We start from the raw sequence: 23,896 nt of genomic DNA on the forward strand, positions 1-23,896 counted from the left end.
GGGGAGGGGGTGCAGATAGAGGGATGATGGAGGGATCTTAATATCACTTAGGAGAGAAAGAGAGAGGGGGGGGTGCAGATAGAGGGATCTTAACATCACTTAGGAGAGAGAGAGGGGGGGGGGTACAGATAGAGGGATGAAGAAGGGATCTTTTCAACACTTAGGAGAGAAAGAGAGAGGGGCGGGGTACAGATAGAGGGATGATGGAGGGATCTTTTCAACACTTAGGAGAGAAAGAGAGAGATAGGGGGTGCAGATAGAGGGATGATGGAGGGATCTTTTCAACATTTAGGAGAGAAAGAGAGAGAGAGGGGGTGCAGATAGAGGGATGATGGAGGGATCTTAATATCACTTAGGAGAGAAAGAGAGAGAGGGGGTGCAGATAGAGTGATGATGGAGGATCAAAATGGCAGTCAGGAGAAAGAGGGAAAGGCACCTGAGTTAGACAGGGTCCTGGGAAGGGTGCCATGTGGTCTGAGGGAGGAGGGGGGCCAGCCTGAGCCTGATCTGAGCCCACAGGCAACACCTAATAAACAGAGGGATGAAGAGAGGGATGAAACGGAGAGAAGAGGAGAGATAGGAGAACATAATGCACTGCAGCCACATGCAGCTGGAAGGACAGGGGATTCTACCTGCAGCTCTCTGACACAGACTGGGACATTAGACAACAAAGAAAGACTGTAGTGTTACTTAAGCAATAAGGCCCGAGGAGGTGTGGTATATGGCCAATATACCAAGCCTAAGGACTATTCTTAAGCACGACGCAACGTGGAGTGCCTGGATACAGCCGTTAGCCATGGTATATTGGCCATATAGCACCTTTGGGCTCCTGAGTGGCACAGCGGTCAAAGGCACTGAATCTCAGTGCTTGATGCGTCACTACAGACGCCCTGGTTCGATTCCAGGCTGTACCACAAATGGTCGTGATTGGGAGTCCCATAGGGTGGCGCACAATTGGCCCAGCGTCGTCCAGGTTAGGCCGGTGTAGGCCGTCATTGTAAATAAGAATCTGTTCTTAACTGACTTGCCTAGTTCAATAAAGGTTAAATAAATACTAATGTACCACGAACCTCCATGGTGCCTAATTGCTATTATAAACTGGGTGGGTCGAGCCCTGAATGCTGATTGGCTGACAGCCGTGGTATATCAGACCGTATACCACGGGCATGACAAAACATTTTTACTCCTCTAATTACGTTGGTAACTGGTTTATAATAGCAGTAAGGCACCCTGGGGGTTATCATGGCAAAGGGCTGTGTCCAGGTACTCCGAATGGCACTGTGCGTAAGAACAGCCCTTAGCTGTGGTATATTTACTGGCCATATACCACACCCCCTCGTGCCTTATTGCTATTATAAACTGGTTACCAACATAAATATAATAGTAAACAAGTAGTATTGCATCATACCTGTGGTACTGTACATTGTCCGGTATACCACGGCTTTAGGCCAATCAGCATCCAGGAGCCAAATTACCCGGTTCATAATATGGCTTCTCCATTTTTTTCTGTACCTTTATTGAACTAGGCAAGTCAGTTAAGAACACATTCTTATTTACAATGACGGCCTACACCGGCCTAACTCGCTGTGCACCGCTCTATGGGACTCGCTGTGCAGTCCCTATGGGCCTCGCTGTGCAGTCCCTATGGGCCTCGCTGTGCAGTCCCTATGGGCCGGTCGTGATACAGCCAGGATTCTAACCAGGGCGCCTGTAGTGACACCTCAAGCACGGAGATGCAGTGCCTTAGACCGCTGCATCACTCAGGAGCCCCAGATCAGACATCTACCGGCACTCAAGGTCAGACATCTACCGGCACTCAAGGTCAGACATCTAATTGCTAAGTAGATAAAATGCCAGATGCGGTAGTCAAGTATTACTTTGTAGTTACAATGTTAACATATCTCCTCTAGAAGCCATTAACTATTAACATATCTCCTCTAGAAGCTGTTAACATATCTCCTCTAGAAGCTGTTAACCATTAACATCTCTCCTCTAGAAGCTGTTAACATCTCTCCTCTAGAAGCTGTTAACATCTCTCCTCTAGAAGCTGTTAACATATCTCCTCTAGAAGCTGTTAACATATCTCCTCTAGAAGCTGTTAACATATCTCCTCTAGAAGCTGTTAACATATCTCCTCTAGAAGCTGTTAACCATTAACCTATCTCCTCTAGAAGCTGTTAACATATCTCCTCTAGAAGCTGTTAACCATTAACATATCTCCTCTAGAAGCTGTTAACCATTAACATATCTCCTCTAGAAGCTGTTAACCATTAACATATCTCCTCTAGAAGCCATTAACTATTAACATATCTCCTCTAGAAGCTGTTAACATATCTCCTCTAGAAGCCGTTAACATCTCTCCTCTAGAAGCTGTTAACATATCTCCTCTAGAAGCTGTTAACCATTAACATATCTCCTCTAGAAGCCATTAACTATTAACATATCTCCTCTAGAAGCTGTTAACATATCTCCTCTAGAAGCTGTTAACATATCTCCTCTAGAAGCTGTTAACATATCTCCTCTAGAAGCTGTTAACCATTAACCTATCTCCTCTAGAAGCTGTTAACATATCTCCTCTAGAAGCTGTTAACCATTAACATATCTCCTCTAGAAGCTGTTAACCATTAACATATCTCCTCTAGAAGCTGTTAACCATTAACATATCTCCTCTAGAAGCCATTAACTATTAACATATCTCCTCTAGAAGCTGTTAACATATCTCCTCTAGAAGCCGTTAACATCTCTCCTCTAGAAGCTGTTAACATATCTCCTCTAGAAGCTGTTAACCATTAACATATCTCCTCTAGAAGCCATTAACTATTAACATATCTCCTCTAGAAGCTGTTAACATATCTCCTCTAGAAGCTGTTAACCATTAACATCTCTCCTCTAGAAGCTGTTAACCATTAACATATCTCCTCTAGAAGCTGTTAACATATCTCCTCTAGAAGCTGTTAACCATTAACATATCTCCTCTAGAAGCCATTAACTATTAACATATCTCCTCTAGAAGCTGTTAACATCTCCCCTAGAAGCTGTTAACCATTAACATATCTCCTCTAGAAGCCGTTAACATCTCTCTTCTAGAAGCTGTTAACCATTAACATATCTCCTCTAGAAGCTGTTAACCATTAACATATCTCATCTAGAAGCCGTTAACCATTAACATATCTCCTCTAGAAGCTGTTAACCATTAACATATCTCCTCTAGAAGCTGTTAACATATCTCCTCTAGAAGCCGTTAACATCTCTCCTCTAGAAGCTGTTAACCATTAACATATCTCCTCTAGAAGCCGTTAACCATTAACATATCTCCTCTAGAAGCTGTTAACCATTAACATATCTCCTCTAGAAGCTGTTAACCATTAACATATCTCCTCTAGAAGCTGTTAACCATTAACATATCTCCTCTAGAAGCTGTTGACATATCTCCTCTAGAAGCTGTTAACATCTCTCCTCTAGAAGCCGTTAACCATTAACATATCTCCTCTAGAAGCTGTTAACATATCTCCTCTAGAAGCTGTTAACATACCTCATCTAGAAGCTGTTAACATCTCTCCTCTAGAAGCTGTTAACATCTCTCCTCTAGAAGCTGTTAACATCTCTCCTCTAGAAGCTGTTAACATCTCTCATCTAGAAGCTGTTAACATCTCTCCTCTAGAAGCTGTTAACATCTCTCCTCTAGAAGCTGTTAACCATTAACATATCTCATCTAGAAGCTGTTAACCATTAACATATCTCATCTAGAAGCTGTTAACCATTAACATATCTCATCTAGAAGCTGTTAACCATTAACATATCTCCTCTAGAAGCTGTTAACCATTAACGTATCTCCTCTAGAAGCTGTTAACCATTAACGTATCTCCTCTAGAAGCTGTTAACCATTAACATATCTCATCTAGAAGCTGTTAACCATTAACGTATCTCCTCTAGAAGCTGTTAACCATTAACGTATCTCCTCTAGAAGCTGTTAACCATTAACATATCTCATCTAGAAGCTGTTAACATATCTCCTCTAGAAGCTGTTAACATCTCTCCTCTAGAAGCTGTTAACATCTCTCCTCTAGAAGCTGTTAACATCTCTCCTCTAGAAGCTGTTAACATCTCTCCTCTAGAAGCTGTTAACATCTCTCCTCTAGAAGCTGTTAACCATTAACATATCTCATCTAGAAGCTGTTAACCATTAACATATCTCCTCTAGAAGCTGTTAACCATTAACGTATCTCCTCTAGAAGCTGTTAACCATTAACATATCTCATCTAGAAGCTGTTAACCATTAACATATCTCCTCTAGAAGCTGTTAACATATCTCCTCTAGAAGCTGTTAACATACCTCATCTAGAAGCTGTTAACATCTCTCCTCTAGAAGCTGTTAACATATCTCCTCTAGAAGCTGTTAACATACCTCATCTAGAAGCTGTTAACATATCTCCTCTAGAAGCCATTAACCATTAACATATCTCCTCTAGAAGCTGTTAACATATCTCCTCTAGAAGCTGTTAACATATCTCCTCTAGAAGCTGTTAACCATTAACATATCTCATCTAGAAGCTGTTAACCATTAACATATCTCATCTAGAAGCTGTGTTGAGAAAACCCTAGAAATGACACCATAACTACAGTGGAGGGTTTTAACAACTATATGGTGCGCTACCTGATATCTAGGGGGGATGGACACAGTATAGAATAGAGTTGTTGCCATGCAACAGAAAGCAGAGCAAATGTTCATTCAACAAAATGTTAGGAGACAAAAGCAGTTGATCAAGGCTGTTAAAAAGGTGGAGTTGGCACAATCACATGTCAATCATTTGACTTGATTTATTTAACTAGGCAATAACTGTGTATGTCAACTATGTAATAATGATGTGTAATTCTCAAAGACTACAAATACAAAATTACACAAACGTACCTTACACAGAGGTGTCATAAAAATCTGAAATGGTTCACAACATACTGTATGTGTTATAAACAGTGCTCTTCAAGCCACATCTAATAAGCTGGCCTCCACATCCATGCTGACTGACTCACCGGTAGCCTAGACAGAGGTGCTTTGGCCGGGGTAGTCTGGGTGTAGGTGGAAGGGGTCCCAGCCTGTCCCGGGGTGGTGTGGGGGGTCCCAGAGACATGCCCTGGTCCTGAGGAGGCCAGGGGGAGGCTGGACGGGGGCAGGGGGGTGCCTGTGGAGCTGGGGGTGGATGAGTGGCCGGTTGGGGAAGAGGTTCCCGGGACACCAGTGCCTCCGGCTGGGTCGACAGAGCCATCGGCCTGGGTGGTTCCACCGCCACCCAGGTCCATGAAGAGGGAGCGAAGCTTCTTATCCAGGGCGTGGATGTCATCGATGCCCAGGGCCACCTCACACTCTCCACACTGGGCATGGGTCTGGTTGGGCATTGTAGCAGGCTGGGGCTGGGTGTGCACCAGGGTAGGCTGGACCACGGGGATGGTGGTGGTGACTGGCTGTAAGGTAGGGACCGTGGCCCCTGGGGCTAGAGAGGCTACAGGCGAGGAGGAAGAAGGGAGCTCTGCACTGGGGTTAGCAATGGAGGGGGTTAGCAGGGGGCCTTGGATAGCCGTGGTGGGGACTACAGTAGTGGTGAGCTGAGGGACAGCAGTGGAAGGGACAGGGAGCTGCTCTGAGCTTCCTCCACCTCCACTATCACTGCTACAGCTGCTGACCAGGGGGGCCGTGGCAGAATGACAAAGGACTGTAGTGGGTATGGAGGTGGTGGGACCACCAGGGATGGAGCCAGAGGTCTGGGGGAAGGAGGCTGAGGTGGACAGGGTAGTTGTGTTGGGGAGGACAGCAGGGACTGGGGGGGACACAGAGGTGGCTGGGGCAGGGATTGGGGCTGTAACACTAGGTATGGAGGAGACCACGGGTTGGGTCCCCGGCAGGGTGAGAGGGGCCTGGGAAAGGAGAGGCTGGGTATCAACAGACTGGAGCTGGGTGGGGATGGGGGTGGTGGCCTGGTGGATGGGCGCAGGTGGAGAGGTGGAGGTGGAGGCTGGAGGGGAGATGGAGACTGGGGGGGGAGGGAGGGTCACAGAGGCCTCAGATGGAACCTGAGCATGGGGGAGAGGAGCAGAGGCTATAGGAGCAGTGGAGATGACTGGGATGGTGGTGGTGGTGGCTGCAGCAGGGACCAGGACAGGCAGGGAGGCTATGTGGATGGAGGGAGGAGCGGTGCTGGGCCCTGGGTCGTACTGGTCCTGGTTCTGTCTCATCTCTGAGAAGGCCTGCTGCAGGCTGACCGCGGAGGCCGACTGGGACAGAACCTGACCTGCAGCTACAGCAGGGGAGAGAGAAAATGGGGAGAGAAAATGAGGGAGAGATGGGCAGGGAAACAGAGAGAGTGATAGAAAGAGATGTGTCAACACCAAACCCCATCACTAAGTAAAACAGTGATGTTAGCCATCACCTTAAAATCAGGTCATACACCACAGATAGGACACTAACTAAACTACTGTTACATAGCAACTAGACATTCATAAACATGTGATGTTTTTATTATTAACTTTACAATACAACAACATTCAGTCAGTCACAAGATCAGATGATCCCGGGTTTCAGAAACATCTAAATGTTATTACATTTGGATGCTGAATGCATTATCTTGTTGACTAATAAGATCACTTATTGGTAGGCTGTCACTGTGTGTGTGTGTGCATTCATGTGTGTGTGTGTGTGTGTGTGTGTGTGCATGCTAAACTCACCGTGAAAGTACTGTGAATCTTGTCTCAGCAGGGCAGAGCCTGCAGCCGCTGAGTCAGCAAAGAACTGGTCCTTGAGTCTGGACTCAGGCACGGGGCTGACTATAAACCTCCTGCCTGCAGAGTGGACCACCTGGGCTGCACAGGAAGGGATACCTGGAGATAGATAGAAATGGTAGGGTCACACATAGGGTTAATGCAAAATGGGTGCCTCTATTGAATTCAATACATTTACATTTCTCAGGGAGGGAAAGTTCTATAATTCATGGTACAACACATTGGACTACAGATGGAAAATTCTCATGCAAAACATGTCTGTCATTTTTTTTTGTAGGGTACCAATTCCCTGTGTGGACATTGTGTTGGTTGATTTACCTGGCAACGGTTCAGATATAGCAGGGATCTGTTGCTGCTGGAGGTCACTAACTATCTGGGAAACAATCTGTGACACAAGATGCAGTCAGTCAGACGGTACAACAGCCGTTTACAACGATCCATGATGAAGTTACTTAAGCCAATGTACCTGGTATAGAAGGGTTAAGAATGATGCTCTTTCACAGCAACAACATGGAGGAAAATGAATGGAGCGACGTCACTCTACCTGGGTGTTTCCATCTTTCTCCAGACCCTTCTCGTCAGCCATCTCGATGACCTCACGGACCTGCTCGATGAACGACTCCCTCTCGCTCTCCAGTATAAACAGACTGGTGACCTGTAGTCACACACCAGGAAAGAACAGCCCTCTCAATCACAGTCCTCATTCTTCTCAGAATCTGATGGTTGGATTGATTCATCATTTCAGAACGGATTAATCAAAGTCAAAACACACAGAAAGTCTGGTGAAATAAAGCCTTTCATTATTACCAGATAAACTCTCTGGACATGCCTGAGACAAATACCATCAGGGAACATCACAACACAGTTGGGATTCTGGGCTACTGCAATCAGAGAGGGGATACAGCTCAATAATGGGAGAGAGATAGGGGGAGGGAGGGAGAGAGACAGCGAGAGAGAGAGAGACAGCGAGAGAGAGAGAGACAGCGAGAGAGAGAGAGAGAGAGAGACAGCGAGAGAGAGAGAGAGACAGCGAGAGAGAGAGAGAGACAGCAGAGAGAGAGAGAGAGAGAGAGAGAGAGACAGCGAGAGAGAGAGAGAGAGAGAGACAGCGAGAGAGAGAGAGAGGAGAGAGAGAGACAGCGAGAGAGAGAGAGAGACAGCGAGAGAGAGAGGACAGCGAGAGAGAGAGGGAGAGGGACAGCGAGAGAGAGAGACAGCGAGAGAGAGAGACAGCGAGAGAGAGAGAGAGACAGCGAGAGAGAGACAGCGAGAGAGAGAGAGAGAGACAGCGAGAGAGAGAGGGATGAGAGACAGCGAGAGAGAGAGAGAGAGAGAGACAGCGGAGAGAGAGAGAGAGAGAGAGAGAGAGAGAGAGACAGCGAGAGAGAGAGAGAGAGAGAGAGACAGCGAGAGAGAGAGAGAGAGAGCGACAGCCGAGAGAGAGAGAGAGAGAGACAGCGAGAGAGAGAGACAGCAAGAGAGAGAGGGAGAGAGACAGCGAGAGAGAGAGAGAGACAGCGAGAGAGAGACAGCGAGAGAGAGACAGCGAGAGAGAGAGATGAGAGACACAGCGAGAGAGAGAGGGAGAGAGACAGGAGAGAGAGAGGAGAGAGAGCAGCGAGAGAGAGAGGGAGAGAGACAGCGAGAGAGAGAGGGAGAGAGACAGCGAGAAGAGAGAGGGAGAGAGACAGCGAGAGAGAGAAGGAGAGAGACAGCGAGAGAGAGAGGGAGAGAGACAGCGAGAGAGAGACATAGAGAGAGAGAGAGAGAGACAGCGCGAGAGAGAGAGAGACGAGAGAGGAGACAGCGAGAGCGAGAGAGGAGAGCGAGAGAGAGAGAGCGAGAGAGAGACAGCGAGAGAGAGAGAGACAGCGAGAGCGAGAGAGAGAGAGAGCGAGAGAGAGACAGCGAGAGAGAGAGAGACAGCGAGAGCGAGAGAGAGAGAGAGCGAGAGAGAGAGAGAGACAGCGAGAGAGAGAGACAGCGAGAGAGAGAGACAGCGAGAGAGACAGCGAGAGAGAGAGAGAGACAGCGAGAGAGAGAGAGACAGCGAGAGAGACACAGGAGGAGGAGAGAGACAGCGAGAGAGACACAGGAGGAGGAGAGAGACAGCGAGAGAGAAAAGAGGAGGGAGAGAGTGTGCTCGTAATCTTTTCTGGAGTTACCATAATCTGTGCTATTTCCTCTGGGTTATCTCCGTCCAGATCAAACTTAAAAGTCACCATCTTTCTGTTGTGCGTTTCCAACTGGCACTCAGCTACCCTGTCGCCCATGTTGGATATCTGGAATAAACAAAGGAACAGAAGCCAGAATAAGATGTGGATGAAATGAAAAGATGAAAGAGAGCAGCTCTTCAGATTTATCGACAGAAATCACACGGCCTGTTTGAACGGCTCGGTGTCGGTCTGTCTAATCAGTAGGGCCTAAACAATGCTGTGCCAGGGAACTCAAATAGGCAGGCATCAGTACAGGGAGATACACACCAGAGACAGACATTAATCAGATGCTGTATGCTCCAATTAGAGAACACTTTTCAGGAAACTAAAGCTTATTGAACTGAATGAAAAACAATCTCAGCTGGTGGGAGACAAGAGCACCGAGCACAATGCAACAGCCTGGACAATTAAAAGGTTATGTAAATCAAAGTTGATCATTAGTAGGCCTATAATATATAAACAAAAACAACAGGCTTATTACAGGTGCTAAACACACTAATGAAAAATCATGTTTAATGTAGTATATATCAGTCATTTCCCCTGGGCTGACTCTTACATTTAGTATATATATATCAGTCATTTCCCCTGGGCGGACTCTTACATTTAGTATATATCAGTCATTTCCCCTGGGCGGACTCTTACATTTAGTATATATCAGTCATTTCCCCTGGGCGGACTCTTACATTTAGTATATATCAGTCATTTCCCCTGGGCGGACTCTTACATTTAGTATATATCAGTCATTTCCCCTGGGCGGACTCTTACATTTAGTATATATCAGTCATTTCCCCTGGGCGGACTCTTACATTTAGTATATATCAGTCATTTCCCCTGGGCTGACTCTTACATTTAGTATATATCAGTCATTTCCCCTGGGCGGACTCTTACATTTAGTATATATCAGTCATTTCCCCTGGGCTGACTCTTACATTTAGTATAGATCAGTCATTTCCCCTGGGCGGACTCTTACATTTAGTATATATCAGTCATTTCCCCTGGGCGGACTCTTACATTTAGTATATATCAGTCATTTCCCCTGGGCTGACTCTTACATTTAGTATATATCAGTCATTTCCCCTGGGCTGACTCTTACATTTAGTACATTCAACTTTGCTTTGCCAATCTTGTCGGTACGAGAGCGACTCCGTACGGAGCGCCGCTGGTGTCGCTTGATGGAGCGCCCCTCCTGTCTGCCTCCATCATTTCCATCGCTCAGGCCGGACGCCACGTCAGAGTGACCGCTGAGTCAGACACACAAACACCGTTAAAATTCATGATCTGAAGAATGAGAGCGAGGCACCAAGCCTCTAAGCTAATCAAAACTAAATTAAACAATCATGACTAATTATACAATTTTAGATATCTTTCCCATCTCTTATAAAATCTCAATGTGTATCTTTACCATCAGTTAAACATGCATCTTACCTCTCCATGGACGAGGACACTTGTGGAGGTTGTAACTGTGACTGGTCCAATGACAAAGGCTGAGGAGCCGTCTGGGAGGGCTGGAACACAGCACAGGAGAACAGAGGGTCAGAGAACTGTGGGAAACTTGTTTTACAGTAAAGAGAGTGCAAAGTAGTGTGGTCTTTTGGAGATGAAAGGCTTCAGAAGGTATTGAGGTTAAAAGAGAGGCAGAATACGAGACTTAAAAGCATGTGAGAGTAGCAGTATAAAGGAATAAGAGTCGGCTCTTGTAGGTCTTAGTGTACTAATCCCACCGTAACCAAATGTTCGACAGCATCTATGTTCAGAATGTTTCATCCACATTCAGCTACTTGTGACCATAAAATATATATGACTAGACACATCCACAACATCACACAACCAACTCAGGACTCATTTAAATAACAAACATACAGTCCTGGAAACACGCAAACCAGCGTCAAAGAACTACTCTCCATCATCCATACGACCAGGCGGGGGGGACATGACGAAGGGGGTTTGGCTGACCACAGGTACCTGGGGCTGGGCATCTCCTGGCGGCTCTGGGGAGGTGCTGGCTACGCTGATAACGGGCACCACAACGACCAGCGGCTGAGTAGGCATCATTTGGGGAGGCATAGGGGAGGCTGGTGGCACCGGCGGTAGATGAGTCACCAGAGTGGGTGCAGATACAGAACCAGGTAGAGGATGAGCCCCAGGAGGCAGAGGTAAGGCTGCAGCTGCTATAGGGCTCTGTGGGGACACCAGGGCTCCCCCAGGGGGTGACGCCGCCCCTTGGGCTGCAGCTGCAGTAACCGGGACCGAGGGCTGATTGAAGGCCATCTGTGCCACAGAGACAAGTCCCACTGAGGAGGGAGGTGGAGCCATACTGCAAGGCTGGGGGCGGGAGGAGGAGAGCAAGGGGCGGGTCAGGTCAGGTTAGGACTGGCTAGGGTAACGAAGGGTCATGGGAACTAAGTTGGAGTGGGCGGATTATGGATGATAGAAATAGTAAGTCCACTTCTATGGGATGGATATTATGTTGGTGGTTGACTAAAGGGTGACTGAAGGAACACAACTCAAGGGGATAAGAGTGTGTATGGTGGGTGTGACAGAATGTAACACTGTGCATACAACCACTAAACAAACAAAGTCAACACACAAAGCCACGCACCACAACAACATGCGACCAAACACGATGTGTTTCACAATGGCATGAAACCGGATGTCAAACCGAAGGTTCAACTGGTTCAACTGCACTGTGAGAACAAAGCAGTGCTAAGGTGTGGACAGGACTCCTCATGAGGCCCTCTCCACTCAGTGGTACAACATGCCTGTGGTGACATCATGCTGTTGGTCACTAACATGGACTCTAATGGAACAGCCATGATCGTCCATTAGACCTCAATTCACATTTATCGACAAACACAGAAGACACTGAAAGACAGATACTTTTCTACTGGGGCTCAAACAACAACAACACAAGCGATACTGAGTGAGGACAGCTGATACTAATGGAAATGGACACACGTACAGTCGCACACATTAACACATTCTACCACCCTAGTGGGGACCAGCACTATAATAACAGCACAGTGAGTGGTACCTGGACCAGCACTATAATAACAGCACAGTGAGTGGTACCTGGACCAGCACTATAATAACAGCACAGTGAGTGGTACCTGGACCAGCACTATAATAACAGCACAGTGAGTGGTACCTGGACCAGCACTATAATAACAGCACAGTGAGTGGTACCTGGACCAGAGCTAGCTATAATAACAGCACAGTGAGGGATACCTGGACCAGAGCTAGCTATAATAACAGCACAGCGAGTGGTACCTGGACCAGCACTATAATAACAGCACAGTGAGTGGTACCTGGACCAGCACTATAATAACAGCACAGTGAGTGGTACCTGGACCAGCACTATAATAACAGCACAGTGAGTGGTACCTGGACCAGCACTATAATAACAGCACAGTGAGTGGTACCTGGACCAGAGCTAGCTATAATAACAGCACAGTGAGGGATACCTGGACCAGAGCTAGCTATAATAACAGCACAGCGAGTGGTACCTGGACCAGCACTATAATAACAGCACAGTGAGTGGTACCTGGACCAGCACTATAATAACAGCACAGTGAGTGGTACCTGGACCAGCACTATAATAACAGCACAGTGAGTGGTACCTGGACCAGCACTATAATAACAGCACAGTGAGTGGTACCTGGACCAGCACTATAATAACAGCACAGTGAGTGGTACCTGGACCAGCACTATAATAACAGCACAGTGAGTGGTACCTGGACCAGCACTATAATAACAGCACAGTGAGTGATACCTGGACCAGCACTATAATAACAGCACAGTGAGTGGTACCTGGACCAAAGCTAGCTATAATAACAGCACAGCGAGTGGTACCTGGACCAGAGCTAGCTATAATAACAGCACAGCGAGTGGTACCTGAACCAGAGCTAGCTATAATAACAGCACAGTGAGTGGTTCCTGGACCAGAGCTAGCTATAATAACAGCACAGTGAGTGGTACCTGGACCAAAGCTAGCTGGTGTGCCTGGTAGAGATAGTAGAGGTGTTCTAAACTGGGCGAAGGGGACATAACAGAAGCGCCCAGCTCACTAGCACACAGCTGAAGACCACCAACCATGCATACAGACAGACCAGACCAGGGCATACAGACCAGACCAGGGCATACAGACAGACCAGACCAGGGCATACAGACAGACCAGACCAGACCAGGGCATACAGACAGACCAGACCAGACCAGGGCATACAGACAGACCAGACCAGGGCATACAGACAGACCAGACCAGGGCATACAGACAGACCAGGGCATACAGACAGACCAGGGCATACAGACAGACCAGACCAGGGCAGGCAGACCAAGCAGCATGTCATAGAAGTGTAGTGAGTGGATGAAAGAGTGAGAAAGTCAATGTAATAAAAGCAGAAAGAAAGGATGGGAAACTGAAGTAAGAAATGTGAATGTTACAACGCCTTAACAAGAAACAGAACAGATTAAACTCCATGGAAAGACAATATCAGTATTATTTCAAAGAAATGGTTGTGTAATACTTACCACAATGGACATGAGTTAGTCAATGACTCAGTAGTACTTACTGAATCGGTTTCATAAGGGTTTGGTTTATTTTGACATTGGCTTTTGTGAGTGTTTGGTTTATTTTGGCAAAGTTGTTTGAAGGCGATGGAAGTTCATGTTTGTACCCACAATGCAGTAAAACTTCACTATAACTAAAACCTCTATTCATATGCCTATGACTGAGAAAAGTAAACTCTTAATTGCGTAACCAATGGCCCTGAAGGTTTTCTATCGATTACTGAATAATTAATGGAGGTTTGGTTTTGTGTTACTGACTTGGTTCAGACCAACTCTGGCAGGCCTTCAGTGGGCCCATCCATGGGTTTAGGTAAACACACTGGCCTTCAGTGGGCCCATCCATGGGTTTAGGTAAACACACTGGCCTTCAGTGGACCCATCCATGGGTTTAGGTAAACAGACTGGCCTTCAGTGGGCCCATCCAATGGATTAGGTAAACACACTGGCCTTCAGTGGGCCCATCCATGGGATTAGGTAACCACACTGGCCTTCAGTGGACCCATCCATGGGATTAGGTAAACACACTGGCCTTCAGTGGGCCCATCCATGGGATTAGGTAAACACACTGGCCTTCAGTGGACCCATCCATGGGATTAGGTAAACACACTGGCCTTCAGTGGGCCCATCCATGGGATTAGGTAACCACACTGGCCTTCAGTGGACCCATCCATGGGATTAGGTAAACACACTGGCCTTCAGCGGACCCATCCATGGGATTAGGTAAACACACTGGCCTTCAGTGGGCCCATCCAATGGATTAGGTAAACACACTGGCTCAGCGGGCCCATCCATGGGATTAGGTAAACACACTGGCCTTCAGTGGGCCCATCCATGGGATTAGGTAAACACACTGGCCTTCAGTGGACCCATCCATGGGATTAGGTAAACACACTGGCCTTCAGTGGGCCCATCCATGGGATTAGGTAAACACACTGGCTCAGTGGGCCCATCCATGGGATTAGGTAAACACACTGGCCTTCAGTGGACCCATCCAATGGATTAGGTAAACACACTGGCTCAGTGGGCCCATCCATGGGATTAGGTAAACACACTGGCCTTCAGTGGACCCATCCATGGGATTAGGTAAACACACTGGCCTTCAGTGGGTCCATCCATGAGATTAGGTAAACACACTGGCTCAGTGGGCCCATCCATGGGATTAGGTAAACACACTGGCCTTCAGTGGACCCATCCATGGGATTAGGTAAACACACTGGCCTTCAGTGGGCCCATCCATGGGATTAGGTAACCACACTGCCCTTCAGTGGGCCCATCCATGGGATTAGGTAAACACACTGGCTCAGGGGGCCCATCCATGGGATTAGGTAAACACACTGGCCTTCAGTGGGCCCATCCATGGGTTTAGGTAAACACACTGGCTCAGGGGGCTGTGCTAAACTCAGCAAAAAAAGAAATGTCCTCTCACTGTCAACTGCGTTTATTTTCAAACTTAACATGTGTACATATTTGTATGAATATAAGATTCAACAACTGAGACATAAACTGAACAAGTTTCACAGACATGTGACTAACAGAAATTGAATAAATGTGTCCCTGAACAAAGGGGGGTCAAGATTAAAAGTAACAGTCAGTATCTGGTGTGGCCACCAGCTGTACTAAGTACTGCAGTGCATCTCCTCCTCGTGGACTGCACCAGATTTGCCAGTTCTTGCTGTGAGATGTTACCCCACTCTTCCACCAAAGCACCTACAAGCTCCCGGACATTTCTGGGGGGAATGGCCCTAGCCCTCACCCTCCGATCCAACAGGTCCCAGACGTGCTCAATGGGATTGAGATCCGGGCTCTTCGCTGGCCATGGCAGAACATTGATATTCCTGTCTTGCAGGAAATCAAACAGCCGTATGGCTGGTGGCATTGTCATGCTGGAGGGTCATATCAGGATGAGCCTGCAGGAAGGGTACCACATGAGGGAGGAGGATGTCTTCCCTGTAACGCACAGCGTTGAGATTGCCTGCAATGATAACAAGCTCAGTCCGATGCTGCTGTGACACACCGCCCCAGACCATGACGGACCCTCCACCTCCAAACCGATCCCGCTCCAGAGTACAGGCCTCGGTGTAACGCTCATTCATTCGTCGATAAACACAAATCCGACCATCACCCCTGGTGAGACAAAACCGCGTCTCGTCAGTGAAGACCACTTTTTGCCAGTCCTGTCTGGTCCAGCAACGGTGGGTTTGTGCCCGTAGGCGACGTTGTTGCCTTACAACAGGCCTACAAGCCCTCAGTCCATCCTGTACCTGTCCCCAGGTGTGATGTTCGGATGTACCGATCCTGTGCAGGTGTTGTTACACGTGGTCTGCCACTGCGAGGACGATCAGCTGTCCGTCCTGTCTCCCTGTAGCGCTGTCTTAGGCGTCTCAAAGTACAGACATGGCCACATCTGCAGTCCTCATGCCTCCTTGCAGCATGCCTAAGGCACATTCATGCAGATGAGTAGGGACCCTGGGCATCTTTCTTTCGGTGTTTTTCAGAGTCAGTAGAAAGGCCTCTTTAGTGTTCTAAGTTTTCATAACTGTGACCTTTATTGCCTACCGTCTGTAGGCTTTTACCGTCTGTAGGCTTTTATCGTCTGTAGGCTTTTATCGTCTGTAGGTTCATTAACTGCCTACCATCTGTAGGTTTTTACCGTCTGTAGGTTCATTAACTGCCTACCGTCTGTAGGCTTTTACCGTCTGTAGGTTCATTAACTGCCTACCGTCTGTAGGTTCATTGAAAAAGCATGGGAAACAGTGCCCTTTAAACCCTTTACAATGAAGATCTGTGAAGTTATTTGGATTTTACAAATTATCTTTGAAAGACAGGGTCCTGAAAAAGTTTATATGTGGGCTTGTGTAAAATGTGTCTGTATGAATGCATACAGTATCTGACACGGAATGTGAATGCATGAGTCTGTTACCTGTTTTTTGGGGACCCTCACTCTAACTTGATTAAGGTATGTGTGTGTGTGTGTGTGTGTGTGTGTGTGTGTGTGTGTGTGATATGAAATGTGTGCACAGAGTGTGGTTAAGTGCCAGTGTTTGCATGTGCACTCTGTGTGTATGTATGTGTTGGTCCCTTACCTGTGTGGGCTGTGGTCCAGGGGGTAGCTGGGTCTGAGAGGGGCTCTGTACCACGGTGCTGCCTGCCTGCTGCTGCGGCTGAGAGACCATGGGCTGGGAGGTGGGGGGGAGAGAGGCCTGCAAGGGGGTCTGGAGGAGAGAGGGAGAGAGTCAACTCATAATTAAGCCCATAGAGATGCTATATGTCCTTCTATGATTAGGCCCATAGAGATGCTATATGTCCTTCCATGATTAGGCCATAGAGATGCTATATGTCCTTCCATGATTAGGCCATAGAGATGCTATATGTCCTTCTATGATTAGGCCCATAGAGATGCTATATGTCCTTCCATGATTAGGCCATAGAGATGCTATATGTCCTTCTTTGATTAGGCCCATAGAGATGCTATATGTCCTTCCATGATTAGGCCATAGAGATGCTATATGTCCTTCCATGATTAGGCCCATAGAGATGCTATATGTCCTTCTATGATTAGGCCCATAGAGATGCTATATGTCCTTCTATGATTAGGCCCATAGAGATGCTATATGTCCTTCTATGATTAGGCCCATAGAGATGCTATATGTCCTTCTATGATTAGGCCCATAGAGATGCTATATGTCCTTCTATGATTAGGCCCATAGAGATGCTATATGTCCTTCTATGATTAGGCCCATAGAGATGCTATATGTCCTTCCATGATTAGGCCCATAGAGATGCTATATGTCCTTCTATGATTAGGCCCATAGAGATGCTATATGTCCATCTATGATTAGGCCATAGAGATGCTATATGTCCTTCTATGATTAGGCCCATAGAGATGCTATATGACCTATGATTAGGCCCATAGAGATGCTATATGTCCTTCTGTGATTAGGCCCATAGAGATGCTATATGTCCTTCTATGATTAGGCCCATAGAGATGCTATATGTCCTTCTATGATTAGGCCCATAGAGATGCTATATGTCCTTCTATGATTAGGCCCATAGAGATGCTATATGTCCTTCTATGATTAGGCCATAGAGATGCTATATGTCCTTCTATGATTAGGCCCATAGAGATGCTATATGACCTATGATTAGGCCCATAGAGATGCTATATGTCCTTCTGTGATTAGGCCCATAGAGATGCTATATGTCCTTCTATGATTAGGCCCATAGAGATGCTATATGTCCTTCTATGATTAGGCCCATAGAGATGCTATATGTCCTTCTATGATTAGGCCCATAGAGATGCTATATGTCCTTCTATGATTAGGCCCATAGAGATGCTATATGTCCTTCTATGATTAGGCCCATAGAGATGCTATATGTCCTTCTATGATTAGGCCCATAGAGATGCTATATGTCCATCTATGATTAGTCCCATAAAAAAACAAGTGCGTGCCCACACACACAGGAGGCCTCTTGTACCAGGAAGACATTACATCTACTTTCACCTCTGCTACACTGTAGGCAAATATACATCACAGCCATTTCACTTACAGTTCTGTCTGTTCGTGAGACAGCAGGAAATGAAATGTTGGATTGGAGAAAAGGGAAAAGCCGGGAGACTCAAGAGATAAAGCAGACAGTGTGAGAGGTGCTCATATCAACGTTGTTTTGTCTACCTGCGGAGGGAGCGCTGTGACGTAGTAACCTCCATGCTAAAAGAGACAGACAACACAGTGTGTGAGAGAGCGAGAGAGAGGCACCAGAGGGGGCCACGCCACAGCTTTCACACCACACAGGAGAGAATACTGTACTCAAGATTAGAAACAGACAGACCAATCTAAACAAAAACACCGTCTGGCTGCCATGACGATGCACCTGTACTCTGAACACAACAGGAGAGGTTGAGGATTGGTGTGGAGGATGTGTACAAGTTGGCCATTATCCACACTGGCAATGTCTCAATGTTCCCCTTTGGTAAGGAATTAGGACGTCCTCATAGAGGCCTGTGGAGAAAGGCGGGCCTTACCTGTTGGTGGGCGATGGGGACTGGCTGGGAGTTGGGGGCAGGAGGGTGTCCAGTGTTGGACTGGGAGGTTGGGATCTGCTGCACCTGCTTCAATAGGATAGAGAGATAGATGAAGAGATGGAGAGACAATATGGAGGGAGATAGAAATATGGACACAAGAGAGAAAACAAAACGTGAATTAGGATCTATTTGTGACTTTTGGACATACTGCACAGTACTACATTCTAGCCTGAGCTTTGGCTCACTGTACTGTACAGTACTACTGTATTCTAGCCTGAGCTTTGGCTCACTGTACTGTACAGTACTACTGTATTCTAGCCTGAGCTTTGGCTCACTGTACTGTACAGTACTACTGTATTCTAGCCTGAGCTTTGGCTCACTGTACTGTACAGTACTACTGTATTCTAGCCTGAGCTTTGGCTCACTGTACTGTACTACTGTATTCTAGCCTGAGCTTTGGCTCACTGTATTGTACTACTGTATTCTAGCCTGAGCTTTGGCTCACTGTACAGTACTACTGTATTCTAGCCTGAGCTTTGGCTCACTGTACAGTACTACTGTATTCTAGCCTGAGCTTTGGCTCACTGTACTGTACAGTACTACTGTATTCTAGCCTGAGCTTTGGCTCACTGTACTGTACAGTACTACTGTATTCTAGCCTGAGCTTTGGCTCACTGTACTGTACAGTACTACTGTATTCTAGCCTGAGCTTTGGCTCACTGTACTGTACAGTACTACTGTATTCTAGCCTGAGCTTTGGCTCACTGTACTGTACAGTACTACTGTATTCTAGCCTGAGCTTTGGCTCACTGTACTGTACAGTACTACTGTATTCTAGCCTGAGCTTTGGCTCACTGTACTGTACAGTACTACTGTATTCTAGCCTGAGCTTTGGCTCACTGTACTGTACATACACAAAGTATCCCCTCTCTGACTCTCCAGAGAATCTCCAAGACTCCTTGTGTATGCATGTACATCCACAGGTAACGATAACAGGTAACACAATCCACTGCTGGGTCAGTTGGGGGGAGTGAGTAGGCTTCATGCACGTGGTAGGGCTCCTAGATGATTCATTACATTGTGAATGTTATTGCTCAACAGAGCACATAGAAGAAGCAGGTTGTGTCCTTTAAATATATTTAGAAAAAACTCAAATAAAACCTGTTTTTTGTTGTTGTTGTTGCTGGTTGATTGAAACCCTTTACATTCCATGTAATGGTTACATTTAGCTTCTGAACCAACCCTAAGAAGTACCCTTAGAAGGCTGCAGACAAGTATACTTGTTCCCAAGCTCAGCTCAACCACTCACAAGAGAGTGAGCTCACACAAGTATAGTTGCACCAGGCTGACCACCTACCTTGCCATCCCCTGTTCTCAGGACATTACCACTGAAAACGAGAGGCTTTAGGAGCGGAAAGCATTTCGTAGGAAGAAGAGATGAAAATAAAACAAATAAAATTGCAATATAAAACCATAAAAAGAAGCGAGAAAGAAGAGCGCTGCTCAGAACAAAAGATGAGGCTGCGGGATGACTGATAATGTCAGCATTCTAAGGGTTAATGGATGAATTCTGACCCCTGAGTGTAAAGTATTTATCTTGGATACCAGCTGAGTGTAAAGTCTTCCTATTGGTCGCTAGCTTATTATATGGCACATGACGTGCTGCAACACCTCCAATAGAACTGTTACTGGGATTGGTGTCCTTGGCAACAGATAATAAATGATAAAAATACCGTTTTAACCATTTCCAGCCAACTAGACAGAGCTACTGTACAAACTGTTAAAATAAAATACAAATTTGAAAATACAGTTGAAAAATTAAATAAACATTTTTATGATGTAATTAATGTAAGCTTCAGGTGAACAGTTAAACCGGTCTAAACCCTCCGTTTGTTGTATGTTTGTGTGTTGGATCATACAAATCCTCAAAGCCATGTGGCAACAAGTCTGTGATTATTACTCACAACAATGATCCAATTCCCATACAGTAGTGTCTTGACAATTTGGTGTTTTTGAATATTAAATAAGGCCCAATTCGACTTTGGATTCGTATGTACAATATGCAGTTCTACCTCACTGTATACCAATACAAACACACATTTGTTCCATATAATTCCATATATGAACATACATACAAAAGCTTACTTACTCTAAGAGACCGATACAAATAATTCCGTAGGTGATAAGAGAACATACCGTCAACAGAACTAGGGGATTTAAACAGCAGGTTTCTAATTGTTTCCTGAAGACTAGCACCTCCTAAAAAGGACCTTTGAGTGTAGGCAGTCATGGCTGGAAAGGGTTAAAACCACAACCACGAAACAAAATGAATCAGGTAAGTGATAAAGACAGGGTTGGTGTGGAGGGTAGACGGCTGAGGGTTGCTATCGAATAAGAAAGTGATGGTCTAAGTACCAGCCCAGGGTTTCCCTGCATGGCCAGAGGAAACTCGTGATACGAGAGGTCGGGTTGGACGTTCGTCTGTCGGGCCCAGGTGGTGTGTAGTATGTTGACGTGAGAGGACTGACGCCCTGGGGACTCGGAGGGAGGCACAAACAGAAAGGTCTGCTGGCTGGGGGGGTGGCCCACTCCCTGGCCCTCTGCAGTGGCGTCCCTCCCCCCGGCCTCTGCCCCGTAGAAGGTGTGTGGGATGGACTGGGCGGCCGAGGAGGCCCCGAACTGGGGCGGAGGAGAGTGGAACTCTCCACAGTCAGAGGAGGCCATGGAGTCACTGGAAGGTTCCGGGCTGCAGTCCTTCTGGCCCTGGTGCAGTAGCAGGCTCCCGGGAGGAAGAGGCATCTCAGGGCTGATGTAGCTGTACAGTTCCTCAGTGACTGGCTGCAGGCGGCTGTAGGTCCCAGACCCCCCTGACTGTCCTCCTGGTCCCCCCTGTTCCTCCAGGTTGAGGTCCATGGAGCCACGGCGAGCCCGGTACAGTCTAGAGGCCAGCACGCCAGAGTCGGCCCCAGCGGCGGCCGCTGCAGTAGCCATGTTTTGGACGTGGAACTCGAACACGCTGCCTTGCGGGGGCTCCATGACTGGGGGAGCGGACTGGGGGAAGGAGGCAGAGTGCTGCAGCTGGTACCCATCGGTAGTACCCGAGGCCTGCGGGCCCAAGGTGCTCATGGGTGGCAGCTGAGGGATGGGGCTGTGGGTCAGGCGCATGTGACTCTGCATGTGGGGGTGGTAGGTCTGGGCGTAGGCCGGCTGTGGAGGGTCGTACACGGCCAGGCTGGCGGCTGCCGCAGCCTGCATCTGCTGGTGGAAGCTGATCTGGTTGATCTGGTGAGCCGTCATGGGGTAGCCCCCATAGGCCATGGCCTCGAAGTGATCCAGCAACGCTGCCTGGTTCAGGCTCAGCCTCCGCACAGCCTCCACCACCTCCTCCTGCTGCTCCGCCCTCACGTCCTTGTACCCGTACAGAGGGTCCTGGAGGGACTGACCTTGGAGGTGCTGGTGCATGGGCTCTCCAACTGATCCCAGCCTCGGAGCACCGTAGCCGGGCACCATGAAGAGGGACGAGGGATCCACTCCCAGGTGCCCATCCACTCCTCCTCCTCCACCCACGCCCAGCCCCTCCATCCCCGGGTGGTAGGGGTGCAGGCTGCTGGCGTAGCGGGGGTAGGCAGGCTGGAAGTGGCGCGTATGGGCCTCCAAGATGGACGTGCTCTTGCGGCGTTGGGCGTTGTAGGCCTTGGAGGGAGGGCAGGCAGGCGGCGGTGAGAAGGAGATGGGGCGCTCCAGAATGGAGGGGAGAAAGAGAGGTGGCGTGGGGTCCGGAAGGCCTGCTGAGGCCCAGACTCCTCCTCCACTGCTGTACTGCTGAGTCACAGACTGCGGCTGAAGTGACATAAGATTATAGATGCATCATCTTCATGGGGGAGAGAAGCACCGTTAAATACTGTAGTATTCAGACAGATAGAAAGAGAGAAGAGGGTGAAGAGGTATATCAAAAGAGAACAAGAGAGATAGCAGTGCTATATATTTCTGCTAATGCATTAATCCCTGCAACGGATAAAGAAAGTCAAGAACCTAGCAAAGAAACCCATGAAGAACCAAAAGATGAAGGTACAGACAGACAGTAATAGCTTCTAGGTATGGAATTAAATGCAGATGTGGCAACGACGGCTTCCTTTAAGATCAACAGACTGCTGCTACTGTGACATTAAATGGTTAACTATAAACTGCACCTTATATACAAAACTATTACATGATGTGTATTTTGGGGGGTTTAAACCTTTTAAGCTGACAGTGAATGATGTTCATGCTAATTGAAATTGTACCTGCTGCCTAATGAAGACTTTAGTGGATTCCTGGATAAAACAGGTGACCACACCAACTACTGTACATAGATCTGACTGAATGTACTCTACTCAATAGTTGAGTCTACATCTCATATTGTGTCTTGTGACTCCAGTAAAATGGGCTGAGATGACAAACTGAAGTGTTGTTTGAGTTGTTGTTCATATTGGGGAAGTGTAATGTAGCAGCAGTCTGACTAGTCTCACTAGGAGGGGAGGGAAGTGTACTGTAGCTAGCAGTCTGACTAGTCTCACTAGGAGGGGATGGAAGTGTACTGTAGCTAGCAGTCTGACTAGTCTCACTAGGAGGGGAGGGAAGTGTAGTGTAGCAGCAGTCTGACCAGTCTCACTAGGAGGGAAGGGAAGTGTAGTGTAGCAGCAGTCTGACCAGTCTCACTAGGAGGGAAGGGAAGTGTAGTTTAGCTAGCAGTCTGACCAGTCTCACTAGGAGGGAAGGGAAGTGTACTGTAGCTAGCAGTCTGACCAGTCTCACTAGAAGGGAAGTGTAGTTTAGCTAGCAGTCTGACCAGTCTCATTAGGAGGGAAGGGAAGTGTAGTGTAGCTAGCAGTCTGACCAGTCTCACTAGAAGGGAAGTGTAGTGTAGCTAGCAGTCTGACCAGTCTCACTAGGAGGGAAGGGAAGTGTAGCTAGCAATCTGACCAGTCTCACTCGGAGGGAAGTGTAGTTTAGCTAGCAGTCTGACCAGTCTCGCTAGGAGGGAAGTGTAGTTTAGCTAGCAGTCTGACCAGTCTCACTCGGAGGGAAGTGTAGTTTAGCTAGCAGTCTGACCAGTCTCACTCGGAGGGAAGTGTAGTTTAGCTAGCAATCTGACCAGTCTCACTAGAAGGGTAGAGAAGTGTACTGTAGCAGCAGTCTGACCAGTCTCACTAGGAGAGTAAGGGAAGTGCCAGGCAGTCTGTATTTAATGTGAGCACAGGGCGCCTGGCGAGAGGCCCGAAGCGAAGAACAGCAGGGTTCACTCACAGGTATCTGAAAGTGGATTAAAGATGAACACACAATAATC

The 23,896-nt window shown here is 47.4% G+C and overlaps 1 protein-coding gene across 12 annotated transcripts in view; it reads right to left on the reverse strand.

The window, feature by feature from the left end:
* Window positions 1-23,896, reverse strand: part of LOC109880169 (serine/threonine-protein kinase WNK1) — a 191,590-nt gene that overhangs the window by 32,082 nt on the left and 135,612 nt on the right. For 7 of the 12 annotated variants that reach the window (XR_004207029.1, XM_031815485.1, XM_031815483.1 and 4 more), the window contains exons 10-22: window positions 20,986-22,410; window positions 18,571-18,657; window positions 18,221-18,256; window positions 16,631-16,759; window positions 10,947-11,306; window positions 10,410-10,489; window positions 10,078-10,225; window positions 8,934-9,050; window positions 7,313-7,423; window positions 7,087-7,153; window positions 6,715-6,867; window positions 5,029-6,287; window positions 437-526 (exon numbers count right to left, since the gene is read on the reverse strand). Coding sequence is in view for 11 of the 12 variants with exons in the window: in XM_031815485.1 (XP_031671345.1) it covers window positions 437-526; window positions 5,029-6,287; window positions 6,715-6,867; window positions 7,087-7,153; window positions 7,313-7,423; window positions 8,934-9,050; window positions 10,078-10,225; window positions 10,410-10,489; window positions 10,947-11,306; window positions 16,631-16,759; window positions 18,221-18,256; window positions 18,571-18,657; window positions 20,986-22,410 (4,062 nt within the window). In the remaining variant the exon portion in view is untranslated. The remainder of the gene's footprint in view (window positions 1-436; window positions 527-5,028; window positions 6,288-6,714; window positions 6,868-7,086; window positions 7,154-7,312; window positions 7,424-8,933; window positions 9,051-10,077; window positions 10,226-10,409; window positions 10,490-10,946; window positions 11,307-16,630; window positions 16,760-18,220; window positions 18,257-18,570; window positions 18,658-20,985; window positions 22,411-23,896) is intronic. The other 5 variants (XM_031815482.1, XM_031815484.1, XM_031815487.1 and 2 more) reach the window with 5 other exon arrangements.

Source organism: Oncorhynchus kisutch, unplaced genomic scaffold (genome assembly GCF_002021735.2).
Source record: "Oncorhynchus kisutch isolate 150728-3 unplaced genomic scaffold, Okis_V2 Okis09a-Okis19a_hom, whole genome shotgun sequence".
Taxonomy (NCBI): domain Eukaryota; kingdom Metazoa; phylum Chordata; class Actinopteri; order Salmoniformes; family Salmonidae; genus Oncorhynchus; species Oncorhynchus kisutch.